The sequence below is a fragment of the Phalacrocorax carbo genome, chromosome 15 (assembly GCF_963921805.1).
Source record: "Phalacrocorax carbo chromosome 15, bPhaCar2.1, whole genome shotgun sequence".
Taxonomy (NCBI): domain Eukaryota; kingdom Metazoa; phylum Chordata; class Aves; order Suliformes; family Phalacrocoracidae; genus Phalacrocorax; species Phalacrocorax carbo.
Window position 1 is genome coordinate 7,697,194 of NC_087527.1, and position 15,375 is coordinate 7,712,568.

At 42.5% G+C, this 15,375-nt stretch overlaps 1 protein-coding gene across 2 annotated transcripts in view; it reads right to left on the reverse strand.

The window, feature by feature from the left end:
• GRK3 (G protein-coupled receptor kinase 3) overlaps positions 1-15,375 on the reverse strand; it is a 78,288-nt gene that overhangs the window by 44,352 nt on the left and 18,561 nt on the right. For both annotated transcript variants that reach the window (XM_064465892.1, XM_064465891.1), the window contains exon 2: positions 15,201-15,277. In XM_064465892.1, the coding sequence (XP_064321962.1) occupies positions 15,201-15,277 (77 nt within the window). The remainder of the gene's footprint in view (positions 1-15,200; positions 15,278-15,375) is intronic.

Below are 15,375 nucleotides of genomic sequence, written 5' to 3' on the forward strand. Positions count from 1 at the left end.
GGGGGGGGGGGGAGTTACAACTCAGGCATTTCCTCTGTCAAAATGACAGTCATGTCAGACAGCAAAATGCAGGCAGCAAAATGCATCCCTCCTCATCCTGCCTGGATGGAGAACGGCTCTTCTGCACAGGTTCGACATCGGGTGGCTGAAGAGCAGCTGAGTCCCAGGGCTGCGCTGGGAAGCGGCTGGAGGAGGCGAATTGCTGCCACGGTGCCAGGAAGACGGGAGGTCTGCAGGAAAACTTTATTTCCAGGGATGATTGATCAGGGGCTGATGGTTAAGGACAAGGAATGAAGAAGGATCTGGGGACTGTAAGAGACTCTTGCAGAGCCTGGAGGACAGAGATGCTAAGGAAGAATCTCTGGGGAATCCAAGAAACAAAAACAGATTGCCAAGTGACGAGAGCGGTTTTTAGTGACTTGTCATTACTTCAGTACAGATTTACAACAGAGAAAAACACAATCAGAATCTCCACCACCCAGTCGAGAGTATTGCTCAAAAGGATCTAAAACTCCTATGTATTAAGAAAAATTCAAAAGATTTTGCGGGTAAAGTCTTCATTTAAGAAGTCTTATTCCCTGATATTTATCTTTTTTTTGAATGATTGGCCTTAAATCGTTAGCTCTTTTACAGCACAACTGCAAATGCAAGCATACTACTCCCTCGTCTTGCGTTTTCAGCTTGTCTGACCAAGCAATCCACGCCCCCAGGTATCAGCACACTTGAAATCTTTCCACTGCCCTGAATTCAAACACATCCAATTAGAGCATAATGTTCTCCATACTGGAAGCAATTCTGTTTCGACCTCCCGTTGTAGCAATGGATTCCGTACTTCCACTGCAGCATAAAGAAAATCTCTTCTTTTTACAGACGTTCTTAGATTGAGTGAAAAATTATTAGCCAGAAACTGTAGCTCTCACATAAGAGCAAAACTAACTGACAGATGCAGCATTGAATAAGTGACAGTAGTTTTAAGAAGTTCAAGGAGAACTGACGAAAAGCACAATAAGCACAATTAACTACACACAGAAAAATAAGATCAAGAACAGAAAGCAGGAATTAAAAAAATGACAGTGTTAAGTAACTGATAAAAGGAACCAGCAATTATTTATGAAATAAAGATGCTGATAGCTTTTCCTTAAAAGATTTATTCTTCTATACTATATAATTTCTGCAACAACCAGATCACTAGTTTTTAATGGGGAAAAAAATTTTTTTTTAAAGCTTTTCCTGATAACACCAAAGTGATGGATGATAATAATACATACATGTGAGTGCAGGACAGCACCTAGCTCCAAGCCTCTGCCTTCCCAGACTCTGGACAATAATTTTTTCCCATTATCTTTTTATGGACAATCCTGTACAGCTAAGTTTGCCAAATGCCATTAATTACACTAACTCCAATTACCAAGACAAAATGTCTGTCAAGGAAGGATAAAGACGACCCTTGAGGTTTGCAGTTCAGCCTTAACGGGACGTTCACAACCAGCTATGGATGGGGAGGTGTGGAGAGCAGCCAAGCACCAGGGGACTCGGACAAGAGAGCCTGTGGCCGCTCGAGTGATCCGGCCATTCCCAGAGCTTGTCCCCAACCGCACAAGGTCTCTTTCACAACCTTGAAGGGGATAAGGTGAGGGAATTAAATTAACCCATCTCTTTTTAAGAAGAATGCACTTTTTACTTCTATATTTGTTTCAAATTATGTTTTTCTAATATGATTTCAGAAATTCTGCATGAAATCCTGACGCTTAAGTCAATGCCAATCCCCCACCCCTCCCCTGAATTAAGAAGGCCTGCCTTTTGTTTCCCAAATTCAGCACTTCTTAAGGCTAGGCTTGGGCAGAGAACAGAAATGCAGCTGGCAACCAGCCCACACACCTCTGCCAAACCTGACCTGGCCACCAACACCATGTTTACAAGCTGGCTATGGGCTACACTATTTTATTTCCCCAAAGCAAGCCTTCTGTGCCACTTCTCACGTCCAAGGAAGGCTTCCATGCCATCCATGCCACCTTTCTCCCACCAAAAGGCTGGTGGGTACCCATGGCTACGTGCCCGTCACCCACGAGCCCGCAGCTCTTCCCAAGCCATCCCAAGCTGGGATGTTTATCCATTTAACACACTCTGTCTACTTCAGTCTCCGCTACAACATTCTGAATTCACACATCTGCAGCTGCCCTGGTTTGCTGCAAGCCCAGTGCTTCTTAGCAGCCACCCTCGGCTCTGCAGCGAGACCGATGCCCGTGGGCTGTACCCACCCCAGCACAGCGAGGCTCCACCTGAAGCCTCCCCGAAACGGCCTCCCAGCATGGGATTGCTCAACGCTCCTGAGACCAACAGAACCAGGCACTGCTTTGCCAAGACACAGCGTATTTAAAAGCCACCTGTTTGTTAGCAGAGTCATTTTTCAAAAAGAAATAAATCCTACAATGAAGAACCCTTCTCTTATAGTTTTAATAAAGAAATGCTGCCTTTTCCACTTGTAGGGATTAAAGCTGCCTTCTCATTTTCCAGTTACGTGTCATTTTCCTGCCCCGCTACTAGTGTTATTAGAGCGGGACACGCTGCCCCATGAGCAGGTCCGGCAGGCGTGGAGCTGCGCCCAGCCGGGACGGCTCTGCCAACGCTCGCCGACAGGACGGCAGAGCCAGGCAGAGGGGCGAGTGCTGGCCTCCCGCCTTCGCCTACCGTCTAAAGGTCACCTCCGCATTCATAACGCCGTATCTTGATCTTCACGAGAATGTCAATTAACTGAGAGCACGGAATAATGAAAAGAAAAAAAATTTAATGAGGAACTCCGTAATAAAACAAACCTTGGAGAAAGCTACTTATCTAATTCTAACTGGAATTTTATTAGTATCTGATTCAAATATCCTTTTAACAGGAGTAAATAAAAATCTTATTAAAACAAACAGAATTGACTAGGTGAGACAGCAGAGCTAAAAATAGACACATTTAGCCCTGATCTAAGTCTTCACAATGACACTGATTGAAAGGAAGCTGCATCTATTTACAGCAGACCTGAACGTGGTCCAAAATGCTGGTGTAGGCTCTTTCTAGTAGGCAAAATAGCAAATTAGAAAACAAAAATATCAAGCGGTTTCCAAATCCTAACTAAACGTGCTGTGGATAAATACGGAATAATGACAAACAAATAAGCAGCGACATCTGCACCAGAATCAGTACAGGCTCGGTCCCCGCGACTGCAGCTAACGCCTCCGACTCCCAGGCAGGCGAAGCTTCAGCACAAGCCACCCCACACCAGGCGGCTCGGGAACGCACGCTGGTGCTCTGCAAACCCTGCAACACAAGGACGTTTCCTCATTTAGGGCACCTCAAGGGCTCTGTCCCAAGCCCCTTCAAGACCTCTCCTGATCTTATTTGGCTGAATTCAGACAACAGCATAAAGAAGTCAGAGGAGCGTAACCAGACAGACATCTGGACGTGGTGCTATCACAGATGCCTCGTCCCCAGAAAAGCCTCTTGTGCAGAACTGCTGAGGAAGCTGCGGGACAGCATGCAGTAACAGCAAAACTCAACTACCACGCCCTGGAGAAATTATTGTATGTTTATGTTTAAACCCAGTTGCTTTTTTTTAACCCTCTGAAACAGCCCTCACCTGGAGGCAAGGCTTTGTTACCCCTCAATGAGACGGTGCAGATCCGCTGTGGGACACCCGTGAGCTCCTCCCCAGCGCGGTCTGGAGCCCCTGTACAGCAGGGAGCCAGGACCACAGACAGAGGATCACGCTTGGCTGTTCTGCTGGACAAGTACCGTTCCTCCCGATGTGCCATCTCATGGTTTATCCCACTTCATTTCATTTGACTCGAGTAATGTAATGAGCCCAACATCAGTACCAATAACAGATCTGGGTCTCAGACACAAAAAGTTAGGGATGGAGGTCTATTATTAAATCACATAAGAATTGTAATTCAAACCAGCCTGCACTTGTTACAGAATATCCAGTCAAGTTCAAAATCCTGTTCTGTATGGTATACGCACTCAGTTGCCATAGCACAGCATAATTAAGACCACCTAAAAGCTCCAGAACTGAGAGAACCACCAATTTCCTTGTTCAGGAACAAAGAGACTTGCTACTACCAGGGAAAACTCATCTGCGTAGGAATCACAGCTTTGGCTAGGTACAAAGCCACAAAAATCCTCACAGCCCAGAAGGCACCACAGATTTCATTACTTTTCTTTCCAATTATGAGCTATTTGTCCTTAACCTATTTTTCCTAATAGAGCCTAATGTACATTCTCTTTTCATTAAAAATAATACATCGTAACAAATTAAAACATATCTTTGTGCATAAAAAGCAGGGTAAAAGAACACATTATATTTTACAAGACAGGACTTGCATACAATGGTGGGGAGTGCAGAACAGTTTCCCTACAACGAATTCAAACTGAGCTCAAATTAGTCTGCAAGTTGCCAGGTAGCTTGTTTAATGATGTCTACAAATTGTTATATGAAAATAAACTTTGGCTAAAAGGTTTCAAGTGTCTTGAAAGAAAATCCTTATTTCCAGGCATATTTTCCAATAGCTTTTCCCCCAGTGAAATCACTAACAGTTGTCAAAACTCGGTCAGCCATCTTCCCAAATGCTTGACCTGTGTATGCCTTGAACTCCTGCAGCAACAGGAGCAGAAGAGCTGTGCTGCTGCTGCAGCACACACATTTCAGACACGATGGAGTATTCCCAGATTCTGCATGAAACATCAATATAGGCTTACAAGGCAGAGGATCTTAAGCAGCTAATATAGTGACTTACTGAGAGCATTCAATTATTATTCTGCTTCAAGCCCAGAACAGCAGTTGGGAGCAAAATACTCGAGGTGGATTACAGTGTCTGCATTTCAAACAGGAAGGCATATGGTAAACACCCCTCCACGTCCTGTCCTCTGAGAGCAGCCAGGAGTTCAGCACTTTCAAAGGGCAGGACCAGCAGCTGTCAAGATGTCAAGTGGAGGCACACCAATTCAAATGATACAAGGATTTCTAAGGAAAAGAAGAATGTGCTCTATTTTTAACACGCAGCTGTAAATCATAAAAAAAAAAAAAGTGATGTCTGTGCTTCACCCACTGCAATTGCCACTGGATCTTTGCCTCAAAATAAAACCAACCCCACCACGTATCACCTTTAGACTCTCATGAAATGTACCTCTAAATATTGAACATGCAATAAATCATTTTGTAAAGCCATGAAAAGAATGGGGAAAACTTATATCTGAACCACATTTAGTACATATCTTTCTTAATCTAGTCTCCCTTAACATGCAGAATTCCAGTCAACTAAAGGAGATCTAGACATACACTGAAAGCGGAGTATCAAAGGCATTCAACATATCAAAGGTGAAAGAAAAAAAAGGGTCATGTGTAAGAAAAAGAACCTATAAAAGACCAAGGACTAATACCACTAAACAAAGACATGTAAAAATATTCTAATATTTAAAAGAACAACTAAATACAGAATTGAAGCACTTAATTTCAATCAGCTATTGCAAAGAATGTGATTAAATCCCTTCACTAAAGCTCATCAAGAAATACATAGCACTTGAGGTTTTGTTCTTTTTTCACTTGTAAATAGAAGAAACGGCCACTGCTTTTGCAAGTGGTATTAGCGGCTACTACCAAGCTATTACCAAGCTAACAAGTATTAGCAACTTAAAAACATCATGACATGTATCGGTTCCTTCCTCATGCCAAAAGAATATTCAGTCCCTATGAAGGACGTGACAAATATTGTTTCCTTGATCAGTATTTTTCCATCATAGAACTTCTTAAAAGTACTTACATAATGCAAGCCAATACCCCTTTATTATTGAAAAGCCCACTATTTCTTTTGACATGCTCTAAGCTATGAACCATTCACTGTTATGAATTGTTTAATACACAAGTACACTGGGAGGTGTATTTCTACTTCTAAGAAAGGGCCTAGATCTGTGTGTGTATTTTGTTGGGGGGGAAACTGGGGTTAGGATCATTTAATGAAGACAGAAAAAAATTGCACAACAGAAGGGTATTCTCAGGTCTCTGATGCCAGGGTGCACCTTAGCAAGTACTGTTCAGTATCTTAACCACTGTAAAGAATCAAACTGTTCTGCAGTAGCATCTAGGAAGACTCTTGTACTGTGGTTAAAATCAAAACACAAAACCAGTAGTATTCAGATAGTAAACACACACCCCACTTAGGTAAAGAGAAGCAAAACCACTAAAACAACAGTGACAGAGCACAGATGATTCTCCTACATGAATTTTAAAGCCTTCCTCTGGTTCACTCTGTGCACTCTAAGAGAGAAAGAGCTGCTGAGAGCTGGAGTTTCAGAAACAGATGGTTCTACTTCTCTTCAGACTCCTTCCCCTAGTAATCAAATTATTGACAGAAGTATCTAGAAACATTAAGAAACTGGTTTGCACATTTATGAACCTACCTATCCAACCACCACAGACATGCACATGTTTTGGAGCAGAATATTACAGAGGCACTGGCTGGACATAATGCTGCCAGTGGAAAGAGGCCAGGAAAGAGAGAAGCAACTACCCTATAAGGTTACTGCTCTGTTCCCCTACAGAGTCTGAAGATTTGGAGGTCTGATGGGGCTCATTACTCACCTCCCGACAGTGCACCAAGTGACGTTCTGCAGCAAGAACCTTGCAAATCTGGACCAGTTCCCCAGGGGGGTGGCAAGTTGTGTTATGCATCGTTCTTTTATGGGACAGATATTGGTATAGAACAATAAAAGCACCTGAAAGGCTTACAATAAATATCCATGTTCGTTCTCTGCTTTACAAATGCATTCGGGAGATAACTGAGAGCCAGAGCTCTCCAGCTTCTCTGCTCTGCAACTTTCTAACTGCTTTATCTCTTAAAAGCACTGCTGAAAGTTAGAAGACTGAACAGATTCAGTAATTTAGATTCTACTTACTCTTCTGAGTTTCTGAGCTTTTCTCCTGTTACTAATGAGTTATCCCACTGAGTAGCACTGGCAGGACCAGAGAATCTGCTTTATTAGTAGTACAGAGCTATGCAGGTAAATCTCATTAAAGTTGTTATTATGTCACATTACTGACATGGAAAACTAATATTTACCTATTTCACAGTGGTGTTCAGAGGCTTAATTGGTCTGTGAATTGTTTCAAGACACGTTGATAAAAACCCCATGGGAGTGCAACTGTTTTGGTTTGACTGAGAAATTGCTGGGAGGGAGGAGGGAGAAATCAAGATTACACACCATCACTGTTTATGCACAAGGATAAACAGCAGAAGTGGGCTAAGAAAGCTCAAGTGAGTACAAGCAGATAGAAATCACTGTCTTTGGTTTGGAAGTCACTTTGCACGATATTAAGGATGGGTTTATAACATTTTAGCTCAAAACTTTCCAAACTGATCTTTGCAACCCCTCCTCAGTAGTTGGTAGCGGACCTGGCAAGCCACGAAGGCATAACATACAGCTCACCTAGCAGCAGGACCGAACTCTGGAGCCCAGCCATCCTCTGCCCCACGTGCAGTGCCTGCACAAAGACCTTTTGGAGGCCACTGCAGCCCAGCTGCAGCACCCGCCATGTGCTGGAAGTGCCCATCCCTCGCCAGTACCCATGCAGAGAGCCTGAGGCTGGCTGCCCTCTCCTCCTCCTCGGCTCGCCTCGCCTCACATGCACGCAGCCTGATGCCATCTCCCCTACACGCCTGCAAAGCTGCTGCAAATGGAGCTGGAAGGAAAGGCTGGAGACTCGCTGCTGCAGGAGTCCGCTGCCGAAGCCTCAGGTGTGCAGCTGCAGGATGACCGCACAACTCCCTGAGGGCTCATCTAATCTGAAAGGAATGAGTTTATATACATGCTTCCCAGGAAAAAACCAAACAAATGTATGAAACGTACACAACGAAGTCACTGCAGGCTGTGTACGATCGTCTTGGGGTTTACTGTCCGGTACGCACGTTTGCTGAAAACTTAGATGTGGAAAACATCCAAGTGAAATTTCATTCAAATAATTTTTCATTTGTTATCTCTATATTTGTTATATTCGTTATCTATCTTGCTAATTTGCTCTCCTACAGTACTACTTCTGGAGTTCAAAATTTCTTGTCTGCCTGGAACTCTACATAATCTACCCCAAAAACTGTAATTACACTTCTCTGCTGAGATAAGGGCTATTTTTCCCCATGACCTAAATCTTCCAAGAACTATACTGTATATCAATGCTAATATATATCAGCATGTGTAGATTATCCATTATGTGAAGTTCCAGATGATAGGAGATATATTTTTCCTATTTTAAAGCTTAGATTTAATCTGCAAATCCACTGAGAAATCACACAACTGAGTATCTTCAACGCCTCCACAAAGGCAGGCATGGGAGTGTATCAGGCTGCATCCCAACGAAGAAAAACTCAATTATTGATGATCAGAAGAAAAACCAAAACGAATACATATAATTTGATAGTGACTTTGGATACTATTTGTCCCTGACACACAAGACAGGCACCTCCTTAAAACTGCCTGCAGGTAAAACACACATAAAATCCACAGCAGGAAGCTTCATCAACATCCCTCTAAATGATCTTCAATGTAATTCATGCAAGTATCATGTTTATTTTACCACAAAATAAAAGTACATTGAAAGAAGTGTAGCTTCCAGTAACATTTGAATTATGACATAAAAACTAGATCTTAAACCTAACACTAATTTGGTGAAAAAAACCTGCATACAGCAAAACAGACTGAGTTTTATAAGAAGGCTCCGAGTATGTATTTTCTCTCTTTCACTATCCACACCCCAGTTTGATACAAGCGGAGAATCGCTGTAAAGGAACAGCTCCACTGTGAAATGTCTTACATTAATAGTTTCTATTTCAGTTTACAATCACACAGTTTCCAACATTTACTTGTGGTTTGGTTTTTGTGTTCTTTTTAACTGATCGTATCAACCGTGCAAGGAAAGCAGGGGTTCAACAGATTCATAATGGCCTCCTGCAGACTGTCCACAATCCAAGTTTTAGTCTAAACTTGAATTGAAAATAAGAAGCAACATGAAAAAGACGATCAGTCTTCAAACAGTATTTTAAATATAATTTTTTGTTCATATAGTTACTTCCTAATTCTGACGGTGTCTACTTCTGTATGGTGGCCATCTTCCCCAGGTCAGAAAAGGAACCCCAGAATAAAACCACTTGAACAAACAACCTGCCTTCTTGCTCCTACAGAAAACCCCCAAGCAAGTACTGTTCTCCCTATTATATGGCTGCACATTATTTAACGTCAATATACCAGAATAGAGTAAAATTATCGCAGCGCTACAAGTCTCACGAACATTGTTAAAAAAGAAGTCCAAGGCTGTGACACTTTCAATCATTCAAGTCATAGATCAGGAGCTAATGCATGCCCCTCGGTGACTTCAGCTCTAAAAATACCATCAGTTTTTAAAGACGTTGTAGCACAGGTTTTTTCACAGCCCCTCCTACTCGCCACCGTTCTGCCCCCGGAAGGATGGAGGGCCTCGATCCCCTGCGGGGACTGGTGCACAGCAGCTCCGCAGCACGCCCGGGCCGGCCCCGGTGCCCCCGGGGGTCTGTGGGACCACGGGTGGAAGAAACGCCGCTCGCACGACCCCTCTGCGCTCACACGCCCTCCCGAGATGCAGGCAGGCGGGCAGCTTCTAAGTCATCACGGGTGGCTAGAAATGACTAGAAGCACGACCTACTAATAATTTTGTCATCCCCTCCTCATTTAATAGCCAAAAACTCAGGTGCTTTTCTTTACTCCCATCCAAGTTTTATAGCTTTCGTTGTTATTTCCTCTGAGGACTATTTAATTAGTTCAGAATGCCAACGGCACATGGATCTTATGCTTAAATTAAACAATAGCTTAAATAATGCTCTAGGGAGGTACTTTTCCCAGCCTGTTATTTTTAGGTATCTCGGGGAGCGCAGCGCGCTGTGCTACCACACTGGCAACAGAAAGAGGAAGAGCAAGAATGTTTTTCTCAACAGATTTTAACTCAAGATCCATCTAATGATTGGCATCAAAATTCTGAAATAATGAAATATGATGGGTCCATAACTAGAGAAACAAGCAACAGAAAGCATGATTCATTGCCCTAAAAAAAAAAAAACAAAAACCAACAACTCTTTAGCTGTTCTCACCCTAGTTTGTTGGATTTTTTTTTTTCTAACAAAGTTGTCACTGACAAAGCTGCAGGAACAGCAGCCAGAACAGTCAGGAGCACGTTTCCTTCTAACTGCAGAGGGCAGGCAGAAAAGTCCCTCCCCACAGTTGTAGGTTGCCTGTGCAGAAGGAACTACAAAATAGACCAAATGCTCATCTGCTCTGGAAACTCAGCTAAAAAGCTACCAGAACATACACTAGCTATACTTTGCTGTAGCAGCGTAAAGGGAGCAGATAAGAAGCGAGAGCCCCTCACAAGATGTGTGTGTAGGCAGAAGCACTGATACAGATGGCAAAATGCTAACCCTGGCTGGGAAGACCTCCAACTTGAAGCCTGCTGATTTAAGAGGATATAAAAGACAGTTAAATGAATCACCCAAGAAAGATCACTCCTCACTATACAAAAGTGGATGGTAAATAGGAAAAAAACATTTGTAACTTGTTACGTCAACTACAAGTTTTTTTAATTGGTTCTTTTACAAGTGAAAATTAAGAAATTAGATCCAGATTCGGAGGGGGACGGGGAGGGGACGACACGGAAATCCAAGTTACTTACTAGGCAAGGTGAAAAGCTTATATTGCAGTATGACCAGCTGCTGAAACAGCTAAAATAAGTTCCGTTCTCATCTTTCCCCACGACTCAAACCCAACAGCTCTGCGTAACGGATGAGAAACTGAGAAGGGTGTAGACAAACCGCCGTGTCCCGCTAGCTTCCAGTCACCAGAGAACCCAAGGCTGAACCTAAGCCAGGACTGAAGTCGTAGGATGCTTCACCATCACATCCCAGAAGTTCTAAGCCAACTTTATCTGCTGCCTACCAGGTAGCTGCAGTTTGTCAAAAAGTTCAGCATCAGACGTAAGAGTCACTGAACTATAACTGGCAACAGGTTTGCTCCAAAGCATTTAACTTTAATAACCACGACAATCCTGTTCTAAAGTAATATTATGACCTAAATTCACTCCCTTTTACACTTGGCAGTTATACTTGCTGCAGCAGACCCCGATCCGCCCAGCAGCTACACACATTATAGTTCACATCAAAAACTGCCCTCTGAAAGCAGCGTTTTCACAAGCGTGCCCACCCTGCACTGCAAGGGAGCACGAGAAGAACTCCACGTGTGATTTTAACGCAGTCATGAAGCAGAGTGGATTCCATGTGTAAATTATAGATATCGGGATACCAGAAAATGTCTCTAAAGCAAACGCATAATCTGGTGTTGTAGCAAACAGGATGTGGTAAAAAGAAAACTAGCTAAAGGTGGTTACGCACTCCGCCTCGACACATGCTGTACTTCCCCATGAAGCTTCTGCTGTGGAGGAAGCAGCTTCTGCAGGAACAGCCGGCTGCTCGGCTATTAAGCACTGCCAGAGCATTTTTCTGTGTGGCTCTATTATCTTCATGTCCTCTGACTCATTAGGCGATTCTTAGAGAGCTGAAGATCATTCTGGAGCATCACTCCTGCACACAGTCATGCCATCTTCAAGAGACAAGAGCAACCTATTTGCCCTCATGAAGAAAAAGATGTAAATAGAGAACAGACACTTGTTTATGCAAATCTTATGAAGTCTCCAGGCCATTTCCATCCCCGGAAGGGCTGCTGCCACACTGCACACTCATGGAGTTTCCTGCTCTTACTTCGATCCTCAAAGGCAGAGCAAGGGTTTTGGTTTCCAAGCCCAAGTCACCCGTGCGATTCCCTACAGTTGCACAACTCGGGGAGGTATCAGGGAGGGAATTTGGGCCAATCTTTTACAGTGGGACCTGGAAAGTATCGATCTTACAAGGATTTAAGGACTCATAAAGGATAAACACTTGCAGCTGATAAGACCAGCACCATAATCAGACATACTCATAGGAAAACATCCAACAGAAACAACTCCATATAGGACATCAGAAAGACTTGTATCAAACAACTGATCAAAGCCCTGGTTTTTACATTTGAAAGAAGGATACTGAAAAACAGAAAACACTAACCTGGAGCTGTAAGACAGAACTGTGGTCTGGAAAAAAAAGCTTAACAGTCCTCATCAACATTGCTTGCCAAAGGGAAAAATAGATAGCTTGATGAAATTTTATAATTAGTATATAGGGAGAAAGCACTGTATACTAGATGGCTCTTTAACTGAGAAAATAAAAGCATAGGAAGAGCCAGCAGCAAGGGGATGAACCAGCAGAATTACAGCTCATGATCAGAGACTCGTTTGACTCAGGTTGATTTAAACTCCTCCAAGCGGGAGCTGCCTCCTGCGGGGCATCCGCCCCAGACCTGCACATGCAGATCCAGCCTCAGCTGCGGTCTCTCCACATCCCCGCCATACAAAGAGATAACAACAACAGTAAAAAGGTGATTAGACTTTTAATTACCTCACCATATTTATTTTCACAGCATTTTGCATAATGCTTGCCTAAAATTGAAGGTACTTTACCACAAGCAATTATGCTAATGTCTGGAAACAGAACTAATTTAATGGCAAAGAACAAGCTAGAAAACACAATAAAATTTAAATGAACAACCACAGTAAGGAAATACAATATTTTCCAGTGCAATGCAAAGTCTTCTGTTAAAAACAGTCATGTTTTTCTTTAATATTTTTTTCTTCCATTCTAAATCCTCTTCAGAAGAAACCAGCTTCAGAAGCAACCAAAACTCCAGCAAAGTGGTCACAGAAGACCTCCTCATTTCCAGGTAACAGAGGGCAAGTACTGCTATGACTGTACCAAGGGAAGAGGAGAATAAACCTCTCTGTACATCTGTGACTATGCATCTCAAGATCTGGGGGAGAAACTAAGATGTTAATGAAACTCTGGGCTCTAAAATTCCAGGTTTGATGGCTACTAACATGGGGAAAAAAGAAAGAAAATCTTTTGAAGGTTACAGTAACCTAACTATAATTGCTGTAACTGACCAAAACATTCATCACTGTTCTTTGGAACCAACTATTAATGAAAAGTATTCAATTACATAAATAGAAATATCCATTACACATAGGCTGCTCTGTTTGACTTTTTTTTTTTCTAACCCCTTCTTTAAAAAATAAGACGGCTTCGTTTCATTGCCACCAGCAGAATCAAACAGTTAAAATCAGCCTGTGTTTGGTTGCTTAAAATTCCACTTATTTTGCAACTGCCATGCTTAATGATTCAGCACAGACATCTAAACTGAAGCACATACTGAGAGATGTCAGCACAAGCAAATGAAGTATCTATGCATTTACAGGGTAGAATTTTTGGCCAGAATAAAAAGAGGATTTTATGCACAAAGATACAGACTACAATTACCGTAATACAACGGAAAGCTCCATGAGACTTCTATGAACACATACTTTAGACTGGCATTTCTACAACCCTCTCTGTAAAATGGTACGAAACCCATTAATGACAATCTGTGACACTATACAAAAACACTTTTTATTTTTATCTGGCAATACTTCAAACTCACACTCCAGAATATTCTACCTATTGAGCTGCACGTTTCCAGGTGATCAGGAAGGCTGGACATTTCTACTCCAGCCAGGAAGGGAGACCAGCTACAGCCTGATCAGCCCAAAGATGCGCCCATTGCACCACCTTCCCTGGGAAACAAGGCGCAGGGGCACTTCATTCTTGGGCATTTGCTTCCACTGTTAATTGCAGTCTTGGTGTATTTCAGACAGGAATAGACGCATCGATCTCCTCGAGAGACCGATCTTTTATGGTTTTGTCCCCATTTTGCAGGACAAGAGCAGCTGTACTATCCTAGCAGACAGATGCAAATCCACTCCTCAAACCTAATGGACAGAGATTTCACAAGCCCCATATGAAACCCATTCCCCTAATTCACTACCCATCCTACTACTAAAATGGTTTTATTCATATCCAGTTTTTTTTTTCTTTTTTAATTCACATGTTAAGCCTTGGGAAAATCGACTAACTTCATCTCTGCAACAACTTTTCTTGTTCTGAAGATTGTTCAGCCTCACTTCTCTCTTTCATAGCCTGCATAACACCCTATTTCAATACTTCCTTGTAGGTCATATTTAGCAGACTGCTAAGTAAGGTCTGCTCATTCCCTCTGCTCTTTCCTGGACTCTTTCCAGCAGGACCATGTATATTTTGTAGTCCAGTGCCAGAATGGACACAATATTCTGCCAAAAGAGGATTACTTCACGTTCCTCACTGGCTACAATCCTGATTTTATATTTAGTCGTGTGATCTACCTTGGACAATACAACCTACAGCTCACTGTAAGAGCCAAGTCAATGAAAAATGTCTACCTGATCAGTGAGTGGTTCTCCACCCTGTATTTGTGTAATTACTCCAGCACAGGTGTAGAGGACACTGCTTGTTTTGACTGAGAAGCACTGCATTCTTTCCCCTCCTCTAGTTTATGGAAATCTTTTGTAATTCTGTCTTTGTCAGCTAACTAGCAGAATGCAGGGGTTCTTCATCCCAGCACTCACACTGTTAACTAAAATGCTGCATAGTAACTGATCCCTGACGCTCTTGCGCAAACTCCCTGGATACATCCTTCCACGTTCACACGGAGGCACTGGTAACTGTTCCCCAACAGTTTCACCCCCTGCACACAGGTTTCACGCAGGCCACATCTCCCTGCACTGCTAGCAAGAACATGATGTCAGAGAGTCAAGACAACATGTATGGTATCTTTTCTACTCTTGCTCCCTTTATCAACAAGGCTTATTACCCCTGCAGTGAAAAAAAAAAGGTTTAAATGATGCGACACATTATACTGTTGACAAGCCCATACCAAGTAATATGATTTTCTCCTCGATGTTTCCAAATAATTTAATTATTTTTCCAGTAGTTTTCCAGAACATGAAGTTAAGTTGACAGATTGCCTTGCTTCATCTTCTTCCCTTTCACAACATTTCATTTTATCGAAGACCTTTGTTTTACTAAGTCCTGTCCATATTCCAGTGTTCTTCAGATCATCTACAACACTGATTTTTCAGCACTCATTACAGCGAAGTGGCAGGCAAGACCATCTTGAAAATGTTTACATAAGTAACATTTTATTGAAATACGACTTACCAATTTTCTGATGAAAGATCTTGTCGAAGGTTAATTCACCCCTTTCCTCAAGGTATTTCTGCATAACGCTGCGGATACTGAAAGAAAAAAAGAAGGAAAGGAGTTACTTGAAGCTGCTTCTTTTAAACCATACCTTTAACATACTTTGGAGAAAAGCATCACTAAAATGAAACAT